At 35.7% G+C, this 24,352-nt stretch overlaps 1 protein-coding gene across 1 annotated transcript; it reads right to left on the reverse strand.

Annotated features, from left to right (window-relative positions):
• Positions 1-3,813: 3,813 nt before the first annotated feature.
• On the reverse strand, positions 3,814-15,251 carry LOC134842471 (uncharacterized). Its single transcript, XM_063858824.1, has 5 exons — positions 14,824-15,251; positions 14,072-14,214; positions 5,748-5,904; positions 4,538-4,656; positions 3,814-4,301 (listed from the first exon to the last, which is right to left on the reverse strand). Exons 1-5 carry the CDS (start codon positions 14,933-14,935, stop codon positions 3,867-3,869), a joined length of 966 nt encoding a protein of 321 aa, XP_063714894.1. The 5' UTR covers positions 14,936-15,251; the 3' UTR covers positions 3,814-3,866.
• Positions 15,252-24,352: the final 9,101 nt, after the last annotated feature.

Here is a 24,352-nt window from a genome sequence, read left to right on the forward strand (position 1 = left end):
TCATCGTAACTGTTATACATCCTTTTGCGTCCTTCGCGTAGAGACTCTGCTTATTTCAGGCGGACCTTGTTCTTAAGTCGGTGGTAACGTCCTGTGGTCCAAGTTGTTTTTCCTGAAAAAGCATGAAATGGGTTTAACCATGCATGTGATCATTCAGAATATTATTCTCCTCCCCGTATATGGGAACCAAGAATCCATTGGTATCAAAAAGTCCAAAAACATAAGAAACCCATTGGAAAGAGATGTATACTCGAGATAAGTTGACAAGAGCATGCAAAAACCCGGACCCCTTGAAACTCCCTGAGTCAGGTGCGAACGGTTAACGGTTTCCGGAAGTGCAAATCTCCTTATTAGAATTCAGTAACTAGCGGTGGAATCAACACCAAAGTTTATTAAGTTGAAAACTTTGCTCAGTTAGGCTAAATTTCAAGACCCTTGGACCCCTAATTCCGATTTCATACCATAAGTGAACAGTCCCCCAGTTTTCCATGTGGCCATTTTTAGCACCCTATTAACACAGGGAGCCAAAACAATGAGATATGATATGGCGGTAGTAAGGTACAATGTGTGTTATAATTTGAACCAGAGCCAGCCGCTGAAGCAGCTGTTGCTCTTGGCATTTTGAACTATTCACGCTACGGGAATGAGATAGCTTACGACCATGTGTCGAAGGTAACAAATTACACTTTAGGACTAGTAGCGCCGAATTAGCTTTTTTGTTCCGACTTTCGATACGAAAGTAACGGAATATTTGTGCTCGGGGTGGGTTTTTTTTTCTTCAGACAAATTTCGACTTTTTAACTAGCCATTTTTGACGGAATTTTTTTTATATCATTTAAAAGGTATTGTTGTCCTGAGCTTAAATTTGAAAAGATATTTCATCTGTGATCATTTTTCGTAAAGCTATGAGGGTTTAAAGATTGCCATTTTGGCCATTTTGACCAATTTGGGACAATTAACGCGCGATATATTTCGCTCTATTAACGCGTAAGCGAAGATTTAATCCGTCTTAGAAATCGTTCCAAATTGGTTGAACGAAACTTATTTGCCATAATTGATTTGTTACAAGGAACGAAATCTATACTTTTGTAATTTATATGGCGTGTGGGGGAGGGGAATGTTTTTCATAAAAAATTTCAAATTTAGAAAAAAGTTTTTCATTTTATTTTATTTCATTAAATTTTTTAATGTTATTACTGCTCCATAAAACTTAAAAGGCAGTCGGAACATTGAGGGCTTCGCCCTGACACGAGCAGTTTTGTTAAAAATTAAAATTCAAACAGACAAACAATTTAAAAGATAACAAACAGCTTGCCCTTGGGCAGATCAATCATTAATATGCTAGAGCATATGATAAAATGTTACTTTGTTGTAGCTAATTCTAATTTAAAACTATTAAAAAGAATAAGAATTAAGATGAATTAGTCGGTAAGTTAAAACATTAAAACAATGAGAGATCATTCTCTCCGCCGGAGAGAATGGCCAATGAAGGTCATAGAGGAGTGACCTGTTAATTAAAACTAAATACGTTTTGCAATAAAGGCAAAATATGATGCAATCACAACATTCCTCTAGGCAGGAAAAAATTTTAATTTAAACTTAATAAGTACGATATACGAAATAACTGAGTCTGAGTCCTTTCTCCCCCTTCAAGGACGAGGAAAAGAATTTAAAGCACCGCTAAATAAGAAACTGAAATTAACTAAAGCGCCACTATAGTGCTAAGTACTGCACCGATGGAATGAAGATATGGTTATCCGGTATCCGACGGAAAAGATGTAAGAAAATTAAAGAAATTAAAATACGACAAAAATATCACCGCGATTTAACGACAGCAAGGTATTACATCGCGTAAGATAAATGTAATGTCCGATAAGGATTTTATGACAGCAGGGTGTGGTGGGTCAAATTATGGATAATTACCACGAAGGAATTGATTAGTTACGAAAATTAGTGTACACAAAATCTTCCAATTCAATTGTAAGAAATATAGCTTAGCGCCGGTGTGTGAAAATGGGATGTACTCGAGAAAAAGGTTGGTATTATGCTTGTTGATTACAAATTTCTGTACTCGTTTAAAAAGTTTTCTAGTTCGGCGTTAAAGAGTTCACTATCAAGTTCGGAATGATCTTCGAAATTTTCCACTTCCATCCTTAGTGATTCATTGGTTGATGGGGTGGATGTCTGGTCTGGAGATTGCGAATTTGAGTCCAATAAAATTAACTCCGCCGGAGCCGTGTTGTTGTCTGTCTCGTGAGTAATGATATCGTCGATTTCTATCACGATGGGATCAGCTGCTGAACCAGAGGCCTTTTGTGATTTGCCTACGGCATCTATAAAATATATTTGACCGTAAAATTTTGGTGGGCCAACATTTCTACTAGAACGGCGGATTGTGGGGAGAACTATACCAGGTACGTTAGTAGGGTTGAGAGGTGGAGTGCACTCGTCCGCTGAATCAATTATCTCGTACACCGGGAAATCTGTAATTGAGCCCAAATCCGTTGGATTATGTTCATCCTGTAGGTCCCGTGGTTTGATGGTGGATTCTTCCTCTCCCTGGGTTGTAGTTTTCTGTTCTAGTGCGCTAAGAGTTCGATTAGCGGGAATAATGCTTATTGGGCACTCGTGAGTCTGATCCTCGAATTGAACTCTATTTAGGTCCGTATCGTCTTCTAAAATATCAGATTTTATTTCAGTATTGGTTACGCCGGAATTAGGGTCGATTCCATTTGGGAAATGAGTTGTGTTTAAGTCTGAAATAAAGCGCTCTCTGGCTACATCCCTACAAGGAAAACCGCCCGCTATCCATTCCCATTCGCTAGTATGCAAAATATGATGCAATCACAACAGCATAGTTGGTTCTCTTCAGTGGGGGAACAATTTTTGCGACGCCAATAAACAGTTGATGCTCAAAGAGTTAGAATAGTGGATGATGCTTGTGAGAAAAAAATTTCTGCCCAAATAACGGCAGAGCGAAAGGTAGAGAATTATCCAGAGCGAGGGAGAATTGCTTCAGCTATCGAGGAAAATAATTTTATTAGAGAAGCCAGTAATGTTCAATTTTGTATTACGGAAGCAATTAAATATGCATGTCAGGGATCGATTGCCTAGTGAATTAATGCATTGTATTCCGGTCAAGTTACAGGCGCTTCTGTAGTTAGTCAACTGTTTGAGTCGAACTAGTCATCAGAGACGTTGCGATTGCATGGAAGAGGGACAGTCGACGAACACGAAAAAGGCACAGAACAGAATTGAAGATTTAGTAACTCACCACCAAACTAATCCTTTCAGGATTGTGAGTTGTGATGTGTCTTGGACGCCCCGCCCATCTCAAAACCAAAGGGATGATTCGCGGCATAGAGTGGGTGAAAAGCTAAGAAAAGAGAACCCCCGAAACTTACAATTTCTAATCATTTTGTTTCGGTGAAGCATTTTCTCTAATGGATTTTTCAATGTTATTTTCAGCCTTATGATTTTCTGATTAAGAGGCGGGTGATAAACTAATTGCTGCTGCCGCAAACTGACACTAAAAATACAGAGAAACCGCAGGTAGTTAGCAATATTCCCACCTCCTGTCTTATGCAGTTTCATTAAAAATAAATTCATTTCAATTTTTATAAAGCACGCGTTTTAGATATCACATACTGAATGTGAACCAAAGCTAGTTTATGACTAGCCGCTAAAAATTCTTGGGTCATTTTACTTATTCCGCTGAAATTCGCAAAATCAACATACGAAAACATAACAGAAAAAAGTCGAATCTGATTGGTTGAAATTGAACTTTGAACAACGCATTCAAAACATAGCAGTGGGTGCGAAATACGTAAAAAGACCCAAAATATTCTGTTCTAATTGTGGTCGATTCAGTCCAGAGCAGGAGAGTATGGTATCTCGTGAAGGGTGGTCAACATCAAAGAAGCAGTGCCGCTGACCAAAAAATGCCACGCAGTATGCAGCATAGCGTGAACTAACAATGCCCCGTCACTTTGCTTCTCAGTGCCCCCCGGGTCTTTGTCTTGAGGGGGGAAAAGAAGCATTAATAGGTAGAGTGCCCCACTCATAGTGAAAAGGAGCGCTAAAGTGCTAGTGTCGGCCGTGAACCAACCCATACCCCAGCCATCGTCGTTATCTTTCGATCCAGACCCGTCTTCCTTCGCTGAGGCATCGCTTTTCTCCTCCTCGTTTCCCGTGTTTTTGTGTCCCTTTCCCCTATTTGGGGGCCGGGATGGTTTGCTGTCTTCGTCTTCATCGGTCTCAGCTATGTCGCCTTCAAATTTACGGAACAGTTTCTTGCTCAACTAAAACAGTAATTTAAATTAGGGTTTTTTGAGCAAAATAACTTTTCGCTGCTCTCATTCATGTAAGTTATCATTTTGGCAAAAGGACATTGCTGAGCAGAAGTGCGAAACTAATTTTTCAATCAATTGCCCATTTTATGTTTTAAGCTCTTCGGAGTAGTGTAAAAAGCGTTTGGGACAAAATAAAATCACCAACGTATTTTGCTAAATCGCCAACGAGTTTGAATGAAACTGACCCATTTCTCGAAGGCGGTTGCTTTGGCGATGACGAACACTAGGGCGTCCAAAATTACCTCTGACCCGATGCTTCTCTGCAACACCAGAGCTTGATAGGCCAGAATCAGAAGAGTAACCTCTAAAACCTTAAGAAATTATAGAGAACCTGGAAAAATTCGACAAAAGTAGAAAAATTTGGTCAGCACTTCATGTTGGTTGAAGAAAATTTCATTTTTTAGTTTTGAGTGACAAAATTTGTAAGATCTTCTCATGAAAACCATTGCTATTTTATTTTCATATATTAAGTATTTTTGAGTGTTTCATCTATCTAATGCTCAATTCCATTGTGAGCAAACAGCAGTGCAATGCATAAGAGTAAAATCTTCATAATTGAAAAACAAAAGAGCCATTCAAAATTCAAAAGGAAATTTTCTCGGCCAAAACGGAACGCCGAACATGCCATCATTTGGTTCATGTGAGCAAAGCGATCTCTGAATCTCTTGATATGACTGCAATCCGAACATCTTGGTAAAACTCTAGAATAAGGTTATAGTCAGGGGCGGATCTAAGATTTTCTCGAGGGGGGGGGCGGATTTTCAAAAAATTTTCGAAAATTTTGACGATCTTTTTTTTAGGTCGACCAAATTCATTTTCCGAGCTCTCCTAAAGCAGTAAAAAAAACGCTGTTTTGGCTAAATTTTCTGCGCCGCAGGCAAATTTTTAAAAAACAGGTCAAAAAAGCCGTTTTTAGGTACTTTTTGAAAAATTTTGACAAAAAAATTGCGCTTTTTTTGGCGCGCGCTCCCCCTCAAAGTTAGTATATATTGGCGCCTAAGGCGCCTTTAGAAAATTTTTAGGGCCGGCCGGCCAAAAATTGATTTCTTAAAAAGTACCAAAGGGGGGACCCTTTAGGTCGGCAGGGAGTAGAATCCCTGAGGAGGGGGCGTCAGCTCTCCCCCCCCCCCCCCTAAATCCGCCCCTGGTTATAGTGGATGTAAAATTGTATTGATTCAGTCAAAAAAAATAACGCATAAATCAACTTCCACCAATAATGTTCTAGAACTGCAAAATCCACAAATTATGTGGTAGCATTTTGGTTTCCACCAATCAGATACAAAAAGTTTGATTTCCAACCATCAAGTTCTAGCGTTTAGGTTATCGCACATCATTTTCTATAACATCGATTTCCGCCAACTAGGTTCGAGCATAAGGATATGCAACCAGGCTGACCTGCGAGTACTAGTGGTGCCCTATGGTAGATGGATATGCCACAGTAGAGATAGGTGGCATCCAGTACCAGTAGATAACCCAGTGCCCTGGCCCAGGCGGCACAGGAGTCAGTCTCCACCAGACACCAGTCCAGACTTAGCTCACACGCATCACTCATCTGTCTCAGAGAAAACATACCTTATAAGGCAGACTGTAAAGTGAACATTAGTCAAGTTTTCTCACCCCTTCGAGTATAGTTTCATAAAGTAAGGTACTTTTAAAATATTTGATGTATATTTTGATGCAATTTGTTCTTTTGAAATGATTTGGAAAAAATACATTTTCTTATTTCTGTTTTTCTATCTTCCGTCTCAAAAAATGGATTTGTTCAACTCATACACCACCCCAATAGTTAGTTTTCAGTATGAATTTGTCTGAAGGTTGTTCAAATAGACATTAGTTCTATGTCAAGAAAATTGATCAGATCAGTGTTCTACATGTTTGAACAAAATATGAGAAAAAAAATGACTAAGATTTAAACTGAGAGTTTAAAAATTGGTCGAAGTAAAGTAAAAGATTTTAGAGCAAGCTATTCAAACAAATAAACAGGATAGTGGAATTTTTCAAAATAGCTCAGGTGAATTATCGCTGTTTATTTTTGATTGTTAAAACTCGGCCTTAAGAACTTCAGCTTAACAAACTAAAATCGTAAGGCTAGCTTTAAAGTATTGACGAGTTTAGGTTTATTATAATATCATTAGTATTATCAACACATGCTTAGTTTTTTTAAACATATGCCAATTGAAAATGACAATCATCATCGACAAGTTCAACTTTTCATATGGAATCCGGAAAAATCCGGGAACGAAATTCGAAAATAGATCACAACAAACTGAAAATTGAAAACGGTTAGGTTGAATTAACTTTTCCGTGCAACCAACTAATTAAATAGATTTAACATAGAATATTACTGTCATTTCATTTGGAAACAATACTTAAGCATTCGAACCAGTGATGCTCTAATCCAAGAAGACATCAACCTCAGTGCAGAGGAGCCGGAAAGATTGAACGATATCTGCAGCCAATACGAAAACCCTAATGATATAAGTTTTCTGACTTCATCAACAACGACGTCGCCCTTGTGATTGGAATGGAGAATATCGACATAATTAGTCCCAAGATCATCATATTAAAAAGAAATCAAAACGTTCCTCGAGCAGCCCTTACAGTCCCAGGATGCAATACCAAACAACGAAATTGCAAACTTCTCGAGCCATCAACGAACAGCGACTCTGATACAGATATCAACTGACGACAAACCAATCTCGGATCTTCTCGCTGCGTTCTGGCGAACAGAAACTTACGCCAGATCACCTGAGATAACGATGTCATTTGACGAAAGTCACGCTAACACTTCGGAAAATCATTACAATTTACGACAACCGCTACTAACTCGGACTTCTGCAAAAACCAAGTGCGCATCTACCAAACATCTACAAAGCAACAATTGCCCGATACCGCCGGGTGAAAATACGACTCAAAAAGAATTTGAAAAAATTTGCCCTCTACCAGGATACAATTGACAAGAATCTCAGTAAGAACTACATAAGAACCTTAAAGGGAGACAAAATACCCTCAACAGAATGGAACATACCAGAACATGGCGTAATTAATTCAAAAAAAAGAGGAAAACTTGTCGTTTTTCTAATGCCAAATCCAAATCCAAGTTTAAAGGAGTTTGCAAAATGACACGTTTCTTAATGACCCTGTTTTGCTTTGAAACCTACTAGGATTAACTACCCATTTTCGTGAACGAAAGCGCCCTATCACTGCCGACATTGAAGGAATGTACATGCAGTTTTTTATAAGGAGCCCAGAAGACAGAAAAATATTTTGTTTCTTCTTGAGAGCCGAAGCACCAGAATATTTCGAGTACACTAGATTCGTTTTTGGAGCTAAACCTTCTCCGTCTTGTTCAATTTGAACATTAAGAACTTGCGCTGACGAGAACGCTGAAAACTATCCACAAATTCATAAAATTGTACACGAGAAAATTTTGGGCGACTTCTTAGAAGCAACTTGTGAAAATAATGTAAGACCTTCGACATGTACTACATCAAAGAAGCTCTATCTTGACGAAGTGGATGACTAGGGTTGGGAGAGTTCGGTTGTGGTTCTGCAGACGCAACCAAAAGAACACAGATCTATCAGCGTAGACGAAATCATGGACTCAACCACCTGAAGCGAATCCGCGGAATGCGATGGAGAGTAAGGAACGATTCAATCAGCTTTAACACTGGTCAACTGCAGGACCTCGTCCAGAAAACCGCCAAAACAGAACCTACTTCGCGCAGCCCTGTTAATTTTTGACTAAAAACGAGAAGCAGCACCTATTACTATTCGATTTCGAATAATAAAGCAAGCTGTATAGAAAAAGGGAAAAAATGAGACGACCAAGACACACCAGGCTTGATACCGGAATGTTTTGAGCTTCTAGATGAGAGAAACGACCTAGAGACAGTAGAAATATTTCGACACTTTTTTGGATACAGCTAAGACAACATCGGTCTTCATGTTTTTTTTTTCGGATGACCCGACAGCGCCTTAGCATCAGTCGCTTGTTTTGTGTATAGCAACAAAGCGTCTCAGCAAAATAGTATCATAAAGCTCATGAAAAACTAGAAGCTCGAGAAACTAGGAAAAAATTGTTCCAGAAAAAACTTGAGTTGCTTCTTTAAAACAGCACTCAATAACTAAGTTGGAGATAAAAGCCGCAGTTTCTGGTGCTCGACTTGGAAAATTTGGAAACATTGCCTAGAACCCCTAATCCCAGCAGACGAAGGAATCCGCGATATACATCAAAAACAAATCAGTGGCAAATCAAGATGATTCATCGGAATACAATTTGTAGTAAATAACAATGCAAATGGCCGAAGCTACAGATACTTCGCTACTCAACGATCGAATTTTACAAATGGGTGAAACAGAAATAACGCCAGTGCTAGCTTTCCAAGAAAGAATACAACTTCATCAATTACAGCAGATTCTCCAACTGGACAAGAATTGTTCTAACTTCAGCATACGTGATACGTGCGCCAGTATTTTCAGCAAAAAAAAAATGTATTCCCTCAACAAAAACCCAACCAACCAACTGACAAGCGAAATTTTCATATAAACCCCGCAAAGAGCTTCATCTTCAAGCAGAGACAACAAAACAACTTTAATGAAATGGTCAACGCTCTGAAATAAAAACTTCTAATCGAGACCAATTGCAGACTTTGACATGTGTCACCATTCCTTGTCAAAAAAGGATTTTTGCGAGCACGTGGACGCCTCAAAAATATTTAATTGGAGTATTGTACAAAACACCCAATAATCCGGCGGAAACTACTCATTATTTCGCCTCTTTATACGACAAAAGCCACAAAGACAATCAGCGTTCACCTAGCCAGCACACAACAAATCGTTTACAAAACGGTTATTGGATTCTTCGTATGCTCAGAGGCTCAGCCCGTCCAGCTTCAACAATTAGTAATACATCTCTGTTGACCATTTGCCTCAAAAACCGCAGAAAAAAAAAACCGCTACGGCGTTTCCATGAAATGCCGAACAATACGAGCCGTTGATCTCGAGATGTTCCAGGAGAAATCAACCGACACCTTCAATAAGGCCTTAAGATGAGTCTTCACGCGTAGAGGAACAGCAGCAAAAAATTGATTCTGACTATGATACAAGTTTGACCGCAGCCGAAGAGAAACTCAAGAGACACTTCGACGCCGACGTTGCAAGATTGTTCCACGCCAGCCATCGGATTGACTATACCTTCAATCTCGCCTATGCTGCTTAGTTTGGTATGTGTTTGGGAACTCATATGATTGGTTAAAAACTTGTTCTATGCCATCATTAGAAGCCAGACTCTAATAGACGACACATTCAACACCGTTCTTTGCAAAGCTGAACACTTCATGAATGCAAAACCCATCACTACAGTTTGATCTTGGCCCGATGAAGTTAAACTCTTCACCTCAAATCGCTCGGGAGAGTAAATGGCAGCATGCCACCTCTGCAACTCCAACAGCCATCGACAGCCGATCGAAAATTGCAATTTGCCCAACAGCCCGCTTCCTTTATTCAGAAACGCCTGATCATTTAACTGTACCAACACTACTTCTGGGAAAACGATGTACAACGAAGACTAGAAATTTTAAACCGTCGAAACATGGGACAGACTTTTGTCAATACCAGCCATTAGACTAGCACCTATTGTTCTGGACTATTGCAAAGACTCAACGGACAACGATTTACGACAATGAGAGTCTCAGCTTACAACAGCCTTGCCGATAACTTCAGCTGACACTTATACGACACAGCGCCAACGTCCTAAAATATAGAGGTAGGAATCAAACCTCACCTTTTTCGTAAGGTAAATTGCAACTGAACAAGGAGGCCGAGTGTTATATGCAAATTTGACAACTGACAATCGTTTTAGACGTGATTTTTTCTATGATTAGCTAGTGATTTTTTCAATGATTCTTTCAACAGGACTTGTATGTATAGTATCAGGTTCAATTATACTTTGCAAAAACAGAACAAGAATGGACAGTTGGGGGACAAGTAGCACGGATAGTGTCAAACGCTGCTCTTACGAAAACAAAAAAAAAACGTTTTTATTAGGTTTTTGGATCTTATGAAAACCATTCCGTTGGGAGAAGATTCAAAACCTAACTCAAGCAAATTTAACGGCAATTTTAATCGAAAAAAAATGTTCAGCTTAGTGAGCAGCCTCGCTTCAATTATTGTTTTTTTCTCATTTAATAAGCGCTTTTGATTATTTCAAAACTCTATCGATCTTTTTCTACGAATGGACATATTTGTATATTACATCGTTCAATTCCACAGTGCAAATTAAACAGGGCAGTTGTGGGACAACTAGCACGGAGATTTCCAGACCCCGCTCTCAGCAATAGAAAAAGTTTTTATATTTTTTTCGAATTTTTTTTTGCAAAACAGCTCCGGGGGGAGAAATCAAAACCTAGTACAAACATAAATTTTTTACAAACCAACATTTTTTAATGAAACAGAAACTTTTTTCAAAAACAGCATAAGCAAATCATCAAAAAGTAAGATCATTAAAAATAAAGTTGTTTCACTCCAAAGAGTTCATGTATCAATTTACAATAAAAAAAAATTAGAAAAGTTTTCTCAAGTTTGTTTTTTGGTTTTTTATTCAGTCAAATTTTTGGCAATCAAAATAACAAACTTGAACATAATGATTTTAAACCCAGTCAAAAATATCGATACTCAACAAAAGTATTTTTAGCTTCGGGGGTTGAAAATCACCCGTTTCGCCAACATGAACCCTTTAAACTAAGCACCCTTTAAACTTTTTTGTGTGCTGAAAGTGTAATGCGAGTTATATATTCGTAGTGATTCCTCTCACTGAAAAAGCATTCCAAATCGAAGTGATGCAAGCTAAACGGTTGCATACAACTCAAACTTTCACATTTATTATTTGTTTTTTTTTTTCAAATTACTTTCTTTTTCTTTTTTCTTTGCTCATTTTCATTCAATTGTGATCAAAGAGTAGTCGGAACATTCAGGAATTGTTCTTGATATGTACGAGCAGTTTTGATTTTTTTTTAAAAAATTTTTTACAAATTTTTAAGCCAGCCGCTCATTAAACCAGTTGATTTGTATCCAGCATAAAAAGCAAGCTAGTGTTCCGACTTTCGTGACAAAATTAACGGAACATTTTTGCCGGATTTTTTTTTATAATCATTCAAAAAGTTTTGTCCTCAGCTTAAATTTGAAAAATTGTTCACCTGGGATTGTTTTTCATAAAGTTATGGGGGTTTAAAGATCGTCATTTTGGCCTATCGGGACCATTAACGCGCGATTATTTTCGCGCTATTAACGCGTAAGCGGAGATTTAATCCGTCTTATAAATAAATCCAAATGGTTGAAGGAAGCTTGTTCGCCATTGCTGATTTGTTACCATGAGCAAAAACTATCACTTTCTAGTTTTGACGTGTGGGGGGCGTGCCTGGACAATTCTGTCTCAAATATTTATGTCCCGGACAAAACTGTCCGAAATTCAAAGAAAAACCAAGATATTTGATTCCCAGACAAAACTGTTCAAAACTGACCAAAATTTGTCCAACTAATTGCCAACCTAAATAACAATCCAATTTTTGAAAAAAGAATAAGAAGGACTAATTTGGTAAAGCACTGCAACTGTGCTGTTAGGTCAGAATTTTCTTGAAAATTCAAATCATTTACACATACATAAACAAATATCAGTTGGTTGATGCTTACGCCAAACGTAGCTAAGATTGATTGTAGGATCATTATTTCAGCTTTTGATTTCGTGTTCAACAATGGAAGTCCTCATGACAAATAGAAACAATTAATTGCAATTTCATGATGCATACGCTTATTCCAAACATCGAATTTTGATACCAATTTCCTGGCGATGTGTTATATCAAAATGTAATGGCCGTACGCATTTTGAAGATAAAGTCACTATTATAAGTGATCATAGCCATTAGTCATTACCTAGATCCAGTCGACATTGAAAAACGAAAATCCAGCAGAGCTCTTAAAACTAGAGCAGTTGTAGCACATGCATCACCTCGACAAACAATTCTTCGCGTTCAAAGCGACATAAAAAGAGAAACTGCACCAGTCATTCCAATTCGTTCAGCCAATCAGAGAACCGTCATTAGAGCCAAGCAGGAAAAACGGCCTAGAATGGAGGAACGAAAATCATTAATTGATTTTGAACTACCATAGCTGCTGAAAATGACTCACACTGGCGAACGTTTCCTTCATTTTGGCTCAAGATCAGCTGAAACTTAGCAGCGACTTATGGTTTTCACCCCTCTTCCAGGAATGGATCTTCTTAGTGTTGCTGATTATTGGATCTGCGATGGTGTTCAAGGCCACAAACGTCTGAGACTCTGATGCGAGCAGTCTTGTTGGAATTTGAACCGGTTCTCGAAAGATGTTACTCGAATGACTTGCAGCCTACTCCGTTAATAATCGCAAATTGTTCCGACTTTCGTAGAAAGTGACGGAATGTTTCTGATCGTAGTGGCTTTTTTTCTTCAGATAAATTTGGATTTTTAGCTTGCCAATTTTGACATTTTTTCAGATCAACCAAAAATTGTTGCTCAAGTTTCAAAAAAAATTCACTTTTTTCCGAAGTGATGAGTGTTTAATTTTGCCAATTTGGCCGATTCAGGAGAATTGACGCGCGAAATATTTTATGATATTAACGTATAAGCGGAGATTTAATCCGTCTCAGAAGAAATCGTTTGAAATTATAATGAGTCATGTTATTTGATTTGATCTATTTGTTATTAAATGCTACAAGCTAAATGTTTAACTTTATACTTAAAATAGCGTGTGGGGAATGACTTTCGCAAAAAAAAACATAAAAAATAGGTCTTGCAATTTTTTTGAAAGCCATCAACTTTTTCTAAAGCGAGCATTGCTCATTATAGCTTTAAAGGTCACACAGAATTTTCAAGGCTTTACCCCGATTCGTGTCTTGTCGTTCCGAGTTTCCTAACGAAAGTAACGGATTATTTGTTCTCGGGTTTGTTTTTTTTCTTCAGACAAAATTCGACTTTTTAACTGGCCATTTTTGATGAAAATTAGACCATTCAAAAGGTATTGTTGTGTTATGTTTAAACTACAAAAGATATTTTACCTGTGATCATTTTTCGTAAAGTTATGGGGGTTTAAAGACTGCCATTTTAGCCAATTTGGGACAAAAATTTTTGGTCTTAGAAATTTATCCAAATTGGTTGAAGCAAGCTTACTTGCCGTAATTGATTTTTTATTGGGAGCAAAATCTAAGATGGCGCGTGGGGAGATGATTATCACAAAAAATCTCAAATCAAAAAAAAATTTTCGCTTTATTTTTTTTTTACATTTAATTTTTTCATGTTAGTACTGCTCCATAGCCCTTAAAAGGCAGTCGGAACATTCAGGGCTTGGCCCTGATACGAGCAGTCTTGTTAAAAGTTGCCTAGATTTCTTACTAAAACCATAAAACTGCAAATCATCAAGTTCACTAGCTCAATTTGGGATATTTCAGTGAATTTTCAGTAATGATTCATTCAGTGGAAAATCAGCAGTTATACTGTCGAGTTTTCTTCCAAAATGTTTAGTAGCCTGCCTAATTGTTTCTACTCACATTCAAATGATTGAGTCAGTTGATAACCCTTATAATCTAGTATAACCAAAGTGTTAGTGTAAGAAAGTTGACAAAAAGAGAATTATTCAGTTGTAGATTTGCTTTTGCAGCTGAGATTCAAACTGTAAAAAACTGAACTCACCAAATGGACTACGACAAAACAGATAAGTGCCCAACACTCCAGAAGAAGTTTTCTCTTGTAAGCTACTAGAGCGGGTATGAGAAAGAGGAGAGCAGACGCAGCCACTATGCAGTCTCCCACCCGAACAACAACCCACACTGGGCCTACAAAAATGAAAGTAAAAGTATGATAGGTGGGTCCCATTAAAATTGATTATAAGATTGAAACGGTCTTCTCCGTTTTATACCCCCTGCCTAGCAACAAAAAAAAATAAAAACCCCCCTCAAACGATTTTACGATTGCGCTAGGGAAAGGCTATATTTTGCTGGATGACGGAGAGGGGGGCTATGATGGCAAAAACCCGATAAAAATGGTGTAATTACAAACGATGAGCGCTCAGAATTTATTATTTGTTTGATTTTTGGCGCCACGTGTTTAATTTAATCATCAAATTGTTCAGTCTGGTTTGAAAAACTGTACCTAATTGATATAAATAGTTTGCACGTAAAGTGTGTTGTCCATACTGATATACATGTTTTGTTATTCAACCAATCCCCCAGTTTTTCTTGTTGCTAAAAATTTTCCCAAATATGATACTTCATTATATCCAGTCTTATCTCCACGCAGATTTGCAGAGTAGAGAGCCCCTATCAAAAAAACACAATTTTTTGCTCAAATCCTTGATTCAAAACTTTTGTCTCAAAAAATGTTTTTTTTTTCTGTAGTCATAAAGAATTACACGTTTTCCCAAAAAAAGATATTATTGTACAAACCATCGTCGTCATTATTGTCATTGCCTCCTATGGCACCCGCAAGGAGTACAGGTGGGTGGGCAGCACCTGTTAATTTGGCATCAATGGGAGGTGAACCGGTGAAATCACCCATTGCACACGGATAGCCAGTCAACAATACTGTTCCTTCCAATTTTTCAAGAGAATAATTAATTATGACATTAAATGTAACTTATCTAAGATTTAGAGGATAGTTTAAGCTGAAGAGTAGACTTGTAATAATTACATTGTCCGAAATGGTGAAAACAACATTTATTTGTGAATTTTTTTATAGAAATGCTGCCGTATTAGTCCTATTAGATATTGAACTATATGTATGTTATGACACCATATTGCACTAGTTGGTATAAAACAAACGATAAAAAATATATTTATCTTTTATCGTTCAAATAGTTTAAATGCGGTTGAATTCCGGTTTATTTAAAGTGTCACGGTAGTTAAGATCGAGGTTAGCTCTGTTTTTCCATGTAACATGTGTTACAGTTGTTAAAATTTTTGAACCGAATCAATCACATCAAAAACGACACAAAATGTTTTTTCATTGATTTTGTTTCATCAATAGTCAAAACACTTGTTTTTCATTTGTTCAATGAATTCCCTAAGAGATGGCTGTTTAAAAAACATGACCATACTGCCGAACAAACAATACTTGTATCATCGGGCAAATACCATTGATTTAAATTAATTATAGTAAAATACTCGATTTTGTATCATCGGAAAAAAAATTTGTTGTTTGACTTTCGAAGAAAACGCGGAATAGTTATGCTGGGGAGGTTTTTTTATTCAGTCAATTTTCAACTTTTTAGCAAAGCATTTTTAACAAGATTTTTTATACCATGTGAAAGATATGGATTTTCTGAGATCAGATTTATAATATATGTCACCTGTGAACTTTTTTGAAAAGTCAAGGTGATTTGAAAATAGCTAATTTGGCCAATTTGGAATACTTAACGCGCGATTTATTGCGTTCTTATTATACTTGTAAGCACGGATTAATGCATTCCAAATTGAATTGACGCAAGTTACTTGGTAGTATTAAAATGATTAAAGAGGTCAAATACGCCCTTTTGTAGTTTTTACAGTAGCGTGTGGGGGGACTTGAGGAGAAAAATAAAAATAAAAAATCTTTTTTTCTCAATTATTTTGTAAATGTTCAAACAAAAATTTTAGGATAGAGCAAGCATTTGAAACATTGAGAGCTTCGCCCTGATATACGATCAGTCTTCTTGTTCGGACTTTCGACACGAAAGTAACGGAATGCGTGCGCTCGGGGTGGGTTTTTTTCAGACAAAGTTCGACTTTTTAACTAGCCATTTTTGACAAAATTTTTTCTTATAACATTCAAAAAGTAATGTTGTCCTGAGCTTAAATTTGACTAGATATTTTACTTGTGATCATTTTTCGTAAAGTTATGGGGTTTAAAGATTGGCATTTTAGCCAATTTGAGACAATTAACGCTCGATGTATTTCGCGCTATTAATGCGTAAGCGGAGATTTAATCCGTCTTAGAAATTGGTTGATGGAAGCTTACGTAACTAATTGATTTGTTACTAGGAGTAAAATTTATCACTTTACTCTTTATATGGCGTGTGGGGGCATGGTTTTCACAAAAAGCTCAACGTTAAAAAAAATCATTTTTTTAAAATCCTTTTTTTTTACATTTAATATTTAGGCATTTAGAACATTCAAGGTTTCGCCCTGATACGAGCAGCCGTGTTTTTATTACTTTCATAAAAGGCTTTACGCCAAAAAATTTTGCACTGCAAGAAAACTTTCAGCGCATGCAACAGTGAAACTTGAAACAGAAAGTATTCCCTTCGTGAATTTTTTATAAACACAAATACTTTGTTGTTCTCAAAGTAAGAAGCATAGAAGCTAGAAACTAAGGTTAAATTTATTTTAAGTTTTACTGCTTATAGGAGGATTGCTATCATGATCGGCTGGTTAATAATAACATGTTAAATTGGTCGGAAAAAATACTCGCATCATGTTATCTCCGTGAAAAATCCGACTTGTTTTTAACGTCTATAAATTGTTTTTTGATTTTAAAAACCTCAATAATTTTTTAAGAACTTGAATTAAGTTGTAATTTTATCGTGTTTTTAGCGTCTTGGAAGCTATTAATTGGGCCATACAGTTTACTTCAACTCAAGTTGACACTAGTTTTGACCTGGATTAAATGACCTTGCACGATGATTTGACAGCGCTCTGGTTTTCTCTAAATGGACAAAACTATCGATTTGTGAATTTTTACAGCTGTGAGAAAAAAGATCACAGGTGAAAGATTGAGACAACGTTTCAGCTGTGTACGTCAAAATTTTAGGATGGTACAAAAAACCTTGTCAAAAGAAACTAGTTTAAAGTATAGTTTAGGAGGAAGCAAAAAATCGCACAGAACACAAACATGTTGTCAATTTCTTCAAAAGTCGGAAGAAACATAAGCAGTTTAATGTTCATTGTTTCGGAAAATAATGACTCATTTCACTATACTTTTGCGACAATAAAACGTTTTTTGCGAACATAATTATAGTTGAAACGACCTTTCAAAGAAATTAAAATTTATCCTCAAACAGCATCTGTTCGTTACATCTAATTTTTATTACGGTTACAAAGCAAACAAATTTTAAGTTTCTTCCCCTTACGAGGCCAAAAAATAGATTTCAGTCATTAACACAACTGGCTAATAACTGCTTGTCAAACCAAATATATTGCTTGTCAAACCAAAAAAAAACCAAGTGTTTTAATTGCATTTATTGCTTCTGATATAATTATTGACAATTAAATGACAAACTGTTCAACGTAATACACTTGACGAAAAAAAGTTTGATATTAAAACTTTTTTAAAAAATCGTTCCAGGCATGAAATGTCGAAAACAAAATGACCTCCCAACGCAACAGTCACATCACAAAGTTTGACTCAATTTAGTTTGCAGCACTATCTGAACCGGATGATTAAGCTTACCACACTATGCAGCTAAATTGAAATGGAATTTTTAAAAATAATTAATACCAATTTGTTCTATTTGAAAATATTCCTGTCCTCATGATTGTAGGAAAAAATGGAAACAGCTAAATTAATTTTATAGACAAAAAAATTAATGGCATTCAAATTGTTAATAAACACTTCAGCGATTAGAGGACAATTTTTTTTTAAAATAATCAAACGAAAAGAATAAATTCGTTCTTTTTTTTAAAAAGTAGGATCTAAAAGTCTGATAAAATAAATATAAAATGCAAAAAATTATCCAAATTATCATCTTTTTCCGCAAAAATCAAAATGGAAAAACTTTGTTTCATGTAAAATGTCAGCAGTTGTCATTTTCATGTTAAAATCAAAACGATTATTGTAGCAGCAAGGAAGCTACCTCTTGTATCGACAACTAATTTTTTCCAGGTTCGTTGTTCTTAAAACGGGGAGTGTTTTTAGTTCGTTTGTATTAGGTTGATGAACTAGTATGCACAAAGAAAGACTGCTCCTACCGAAAAAATTTTTGATATGAATAGCTGGACCTTTTTCACCTTTTGAAAATCATTCCATTTCATAGCCTTTTTTGAAAAAAAAACCAAACAAGAAAACTTTTCACGTATAAAATTTGCAAAACTTTGATTAATCGGACTAATAATCGGAGAGATGTTTCTAAAAAAAATTGTTTTCGCTCAAATCAAAAACCATCTTTCAAAGAGAACACTTTTTCGGGTTTGATTTACTTCTCAAACCCAGTAAAATTTGCATTTGATATTCAAATGAGAAACTGGGATGGCGGTGTGATCAAAACGAATCTCGCAACTTTATATCAATGGCGCTAAAATCAGAAAGATCATTGTTCTAGCCAGAGTGCTACTTCTTGTATCGACATCTGATTTTTAACTTTTTGATCTTTTTTTTTCAGCTTGATGAAGCAGTGGGATAAAAAATTTGCTCGTCTGATTGTGAAGCCTTGTAGATTTGGATCGCCGTATAATGTGGTTATTTCATTTCGTTATGACGTTTAATCTTATAGTTTGAAGGTAAGAAATCCCGCAGGCAATGTTATGATGGCAATGATAAATGTTACGTCTACCAACGCATAATTTGCATGACATAGCTTGATTCTTTTCATTTGGAAGCAATTTTAATTAGAATTTTATTCTGCTTAAAAAATGTACAAAACAATGAATGAAATTTTTTTAAATTTGAGATTTTTTATTTAAAAAATCAGCCCCCACACGCCATCTAAAGCACAAAGTGATAAATTTCGCTCTGCTATTGAATCAATTACGGTAAACAAGCCTTCTTCAACCAATTTTGAACGATATCTAAGACGGAAATAAATCTCCGCTTACGCGTTCATAGCGCGAAATACATCGCGCGTTAATTGTCCCAAAATGGCTAAAAGGGCAATCTTTAAACCCATAATTTTACGAAAAGTGATCACAGGTGAAATATCTTTTCAAATTTTAAATCAAGACAACAATACCTTTTGAATGATGTAACAAAAAATCCGACAAATATGGTTAATTAAAAAGTCGAAATTTGTCTGAAGAAAAAAATCACCCGAGCACAAATAATCCGTTACTTTCGTTAGAAAGTTCGGAAAAAAACGCGATAATCGGCTGCTGTTCAAGTATTTCAGAAGGAGCCAATCAAGATGTCTTTGCAACTTCCTAATGATCAAAAAACATTCTCAGTTAATTTGTCTATGGATTCCGAAAGTGTAATCAGGTTTTTTTTGTTGAATAGCCTGGTTGCGAATCACAAAAGATAGCCTTTGGCCTCGTAATGGGCAACAAAACCAGTAGTCTGCGCAAACTATTTGAATTGAAACAATTTGTTTCGGATCAATTTTTCCAGCACCGACTTTTTTTTCAAAATTAGAAAAATTTCACGGATGAAAAAAGAAACCCAATTCATGCGTTCCTTGAACAGGCCAAAATGACTAATTCTATCATCTTTGTTACATGGTTAAAATTCAATTTTTCAGACCTTCTAGCAAATATAGGTACAGTGTTGATATAATTTAACTGGACAAACCGAACAATGCATTTTTAAGCGCAATTTTCTCAATTAGGGTCAAAATAGACAAAAAAAAGAGAACAAAAGTTGGTTAGAACCTGACCAGAATTAATAAAGGGCATTTTTTTCCGAATTTTTCTATCAAAACTGTACCCAAGAAAAAGTTTATTTTGGCTTTTTAATTAATCAATTAGTGCGCTGAAACTACCGAAAACATGCATAAGAGAAAATATTTCTGCTAAATAGCAAAATAAAAGTCACCTTTACTATAAAAAACTCAAAATTTTTTTTAAAAACAGACTTTCCACATTTTGCTTAAAGTTTTGGATATTTTACCTCTGTAAGGTTTTGTTGGACGGTGTGAGAGGTTTCTTTTGGTATAATTTTGTTATTATAGGTATTTTCAGTGTAATTTCAGATTAATTAAAAAAATTTCTAACTTACTTGTTTTGTGGGTGATAATTTTAAAAAAAAGAATTTTTCTCTCTTCGCTTTTGAGAAAAACACTTTTAAAATTTCAATTTTTGTTCGTATTGTCCCGATAATTCTAATCAGCACTGTATCTCAAATTTTGTTTGAAAGCTTTCAGTAGTGATCCGGACCCAGGTGAGTGATTTTCAAAAAGTCTCTTTGTTTTTTGAGAATATCTTTTGAACTCTTATTATTCATATTCTGCGATTATGTTCAACCTCGAAATTTTACATTAAGCTCAATTTTTATGCTTTCTAAAATTTTTGAATCATGACATTGCTATCATTATTTAGACTAATTTTTAAAGTGTCTCAGTCAATTTCATCAAAACAAAAGCTTGATGAAGCAAAAGCAAAAAAAACTTTGAGTTTTTGATTTGCTGTTAAGCCCAGAAAGCCTTATCAAGTACTAAAAGTAATGATTTTGGTGATCTTGTAGGGAATAAATGGTATTAATTAGCGTGCATTAATCATTTTGGCATAATTTTGAAAAAAGATTAGACCACAGCGTTGTTTTATCATCTTGAATTAAACATCATTACAAAACTTTCATGAAAAAACAAATGTAAGTCCCATTAGGTCAACACCGTTATTGTACGCTTAAAAACTTCATTATAAACAAAAAATGGATTAATTTTTTGAAATAACTTTACAAAAGTGGAGATTTTTTAGTTTTCAAATTCTGGGCGTCATTATTTTACCTGGGGTATTGAAAAACTCCATTGATACCTTTTAGCTTGATCGCCGAAACGAGTCCTGAAAAAATCTCACTAACAAAGATTGCCTTTGTTTGGAAACGCTGTACTTTTTGCTAAAATCTATTAAAAAAATCTATAGAGCACAAGTTTTGCAGAAAAAACTGAATGAGCTCGAGGTAACCTGTGATTTTTCCTCAATCACGTCACCTTCAAGTTCATACGTCATCTTCAAGTTCATTGAATGAAGTTTGATATAAAATTCAATAAAAAGAACTGATCCGACTTTACTATCACTTTTTCAGGTGATTAAGGCAGGCTACTATTGTTTTATCACGTTCATAAAAATTTATGACCGTTGATCCTTACCCAAGTGTCTAGGTTTATAGGGAGGAGAAGCGCGCAACGAAAAGTTAATTTAGCGGAGGATTTGAGGGACAAGCACGCGTCAAAAATGCAATGTTTGGTCAAGACTTTTCAAAAACCTCTCATAACCTTTGGCTTGACTTTTTAACAAATTTTCATATGCACACAAAACTGTGCGTGGGGTGTTTTTTGTACCTCATTTTGAATTACCTTGCAGAATGCCCCCCCCCCCGACCCACCTATGGTATCTACTAAAGAATCTCCATCGTTATAAAAAAATAAGGAGGGTATTCTCATGATGGAGGGACCAAATGATGAAACACTTTTAGCCACTTAGATTCTTTAGAAGCCAATAAGATTCGTTCTAAATAACTTTTGCTCAAAATCGAAGTCAGCAACTCGTGCAGATAAACAATATTTTTTCTTTTTTAAAATCGGTACTAAGTTTTTTCGAATACCCAATTTCGATTTCGCAATATTTGAAATTTCAATTACATGTTTACTTTCTAATCGTTCAATAATAGTTTGACATATCAAGATTTATTCGCTTTCTTTGAGATTTTTGCGATTTTTGTTAGGTTTTTGAAATCTCAGTTCTGATTGGCTGAAAAAAAACTGAAAATAAACACTCAACATCTGGTTTCTCCGTCACGAGGAACTTCACCCATAAATAGAGTAAATTACCACTAAAGCTTTGCATTTAGAATTTTTTGCGTTCTGATTGGTCGAAAATTCGACTAATTTGATCTACATAATAATCTCTCCACCTTTTCTGAAGATTGCTAAGTAGAGGGCATTTTAATTTTCTTAGAGAAAGTTTATTGGGAAAATTATGGCATCAATAAGAAATCCTCTTGGATTTGATTAAGACTTTAAAAAAAGTTCAAAATGCATGTCGGGAAAAGTTGTTCTCTTCTTTTTTCGATTTTTAAATCAAAGCTAGCAAAGTTTAATTATAATAATTTAATTTTTGTTGAAATACTACTTCTAGCGCATGTAAACATCCAAATTCCTACCCTCTCACCATGACCAAGTGAACTTTCTCCACCCCCAACCAAAGAAAGGACAAACTTTATAACCTTTTTTTATAAACTTATTTTTTCAGATCAATCGCAATTTTTTTTAGATCAATCGGAACAAGTTCTTTGCTGTTATACGGCCCAAAAAGTATTTTTGATACCATTTTCAAAATTTGATCATAAAGCTCGAATCTGATTGGTTTGAATTAATGCCAGCGAAAAAAATCTAAGCATGTTCAATGAAAACAGAAGCTTAATTATTAGTTTGATATTTTGGGTCGTATGACAGAAAAGACCCAAAAATAGTGTTGCCCTGGGCTGATAATTTTAGGAAGTTATTTCAGCTATGATCAATTTTCATTAAAGTATGAGGGTTGAAAAATTGCCAATTTAACCAATTTGGGCAATTAACACGCAATCATTTCTCGCTATTAACGAGTAAGCGAAGATTACTTTCCGTCTAGAAATCGTTCCGAAATGAATTGAGACATGCTACTCTATCTATGTAAAAATTTAACTCGATCTTTTACTGAGCCTTTTACATAGCGTGTAGGGGGATCATTTTCGTAAAAAAAAATCTGAAAACATTAAAAAATTTCAAAATTTTTTTTGAAAGATTCATCGATGTTTTCTAAAGCGAACACTATTCCAAAGGGAAGACGAAATTTTCTAAGCATATCTCTGATACGAGCTGTCTTGTTTCTATTTCTCTCAAAGTTACTGCATTAAGATAAGATAAAATTCGCATCATTCGAAAGCTTACCAAAAAGCGAACTAACAAAGTGAACTGTATCACCATTAATTCAATTTAGTTGGGGGAGAGGGAGGAGGTGTGTGGGGATTTTTCACATGGTTCAGCAGCTATCTTGTTTTTTGTTGGGTTTTGTTTTTATGGATCTCTTCAAGTGCCCCCCCTAGGGTAATTAGAACGAATCTGCCCCCTCCCTGTAAAGAACTATACATCAAAAGTTTAGCACCAAGTAATTGCAAAAAAGGGTGAAATAGTTGAATATATCCGTTTTTGTTATGACAGTATTACATTCTCCGAAAACGAACCATGGTTATTTATTGCCGACTTTGGAAGAAAAGGGAATTTTTATGCTTGGGAAGTTTTTTTTGTTCAGTCAATTTTCGACTAGCGTAACAATAGTTTTTAACAAACATTTTTTTTTACACCATTGAAGCCTTCGACTACCTAAATTGAAGTTTAAAAAGATATTTTGCCTTCAATCATTTTTTGCAAACATTTGGGAGTTTGAAATTTGTCAATTTGGCCATGCTCTGGACTAATTTATGCGCACTTTGAAGATTTTATCCATAATTTTGAAAGCGTAACGCAAATCATTTATGTCTGGCGATTCATCCTGCACAAAAAAACCGTTCCAAATTGAAATGAGGCTAGCTAATTGGTCATATTAATTTCGAAGACCAAAAATTTTACACTTGATCTTTGATATGGTCCAAAATTGATTGTTTTTTAATATTTTCGTTTCCCAAAAACAATTTGATATGGGTAAAGGGACAGTCGGAACAGTCATGGCCTTGCCCTGATTCCCGAGCAGTCTTGTTGTTAGAAACGAAAGTAACGGAATATTTGTGCTAGGGGTGTTTTTTTTTCAGACAAATTTCGACTTTTTAACTAGACGTTTTTGACGGACTTTTTGGATCTTGTAAAGTATTCCCCTCCTGTGGTACTTTGTAACGCATCTCCCGCCCCTATGAAGAAAGAATGGAACGGTTAAGCATGTACGAATTCTGTACCTTGTTAAGTATTTCCTCTGCAATAGGGGGGAAATAGTTAACATGATCCGACTTTTTTTATATCAGTCGCGCTATAAACGCGTAAGAGGAGATTTAATCCGTCTTGGAAATCGTTCCAAGTTGGTTTAAGGAATCTTATTTGCCATAATTGTTTTGTTACTAGGAGCTAAATCTATCATTTTTACTTTATATGGCGTGTGGGGGTAT

This window comes from Symsagittifera roscoffensis, chromosome 3 (genome assembly GCF_963678635.1).
Source record: "Symsagittifera roscoffensis chromosome 3, txSymRosc1.1, whole genome shotgun sequence".
Lineage (NCBI taxonomy): Eukaryota > Metazoa > Xenacoelomorpha > Acoela > Convolutidae > Symsagittifera > Symsagittifera roscoffensis.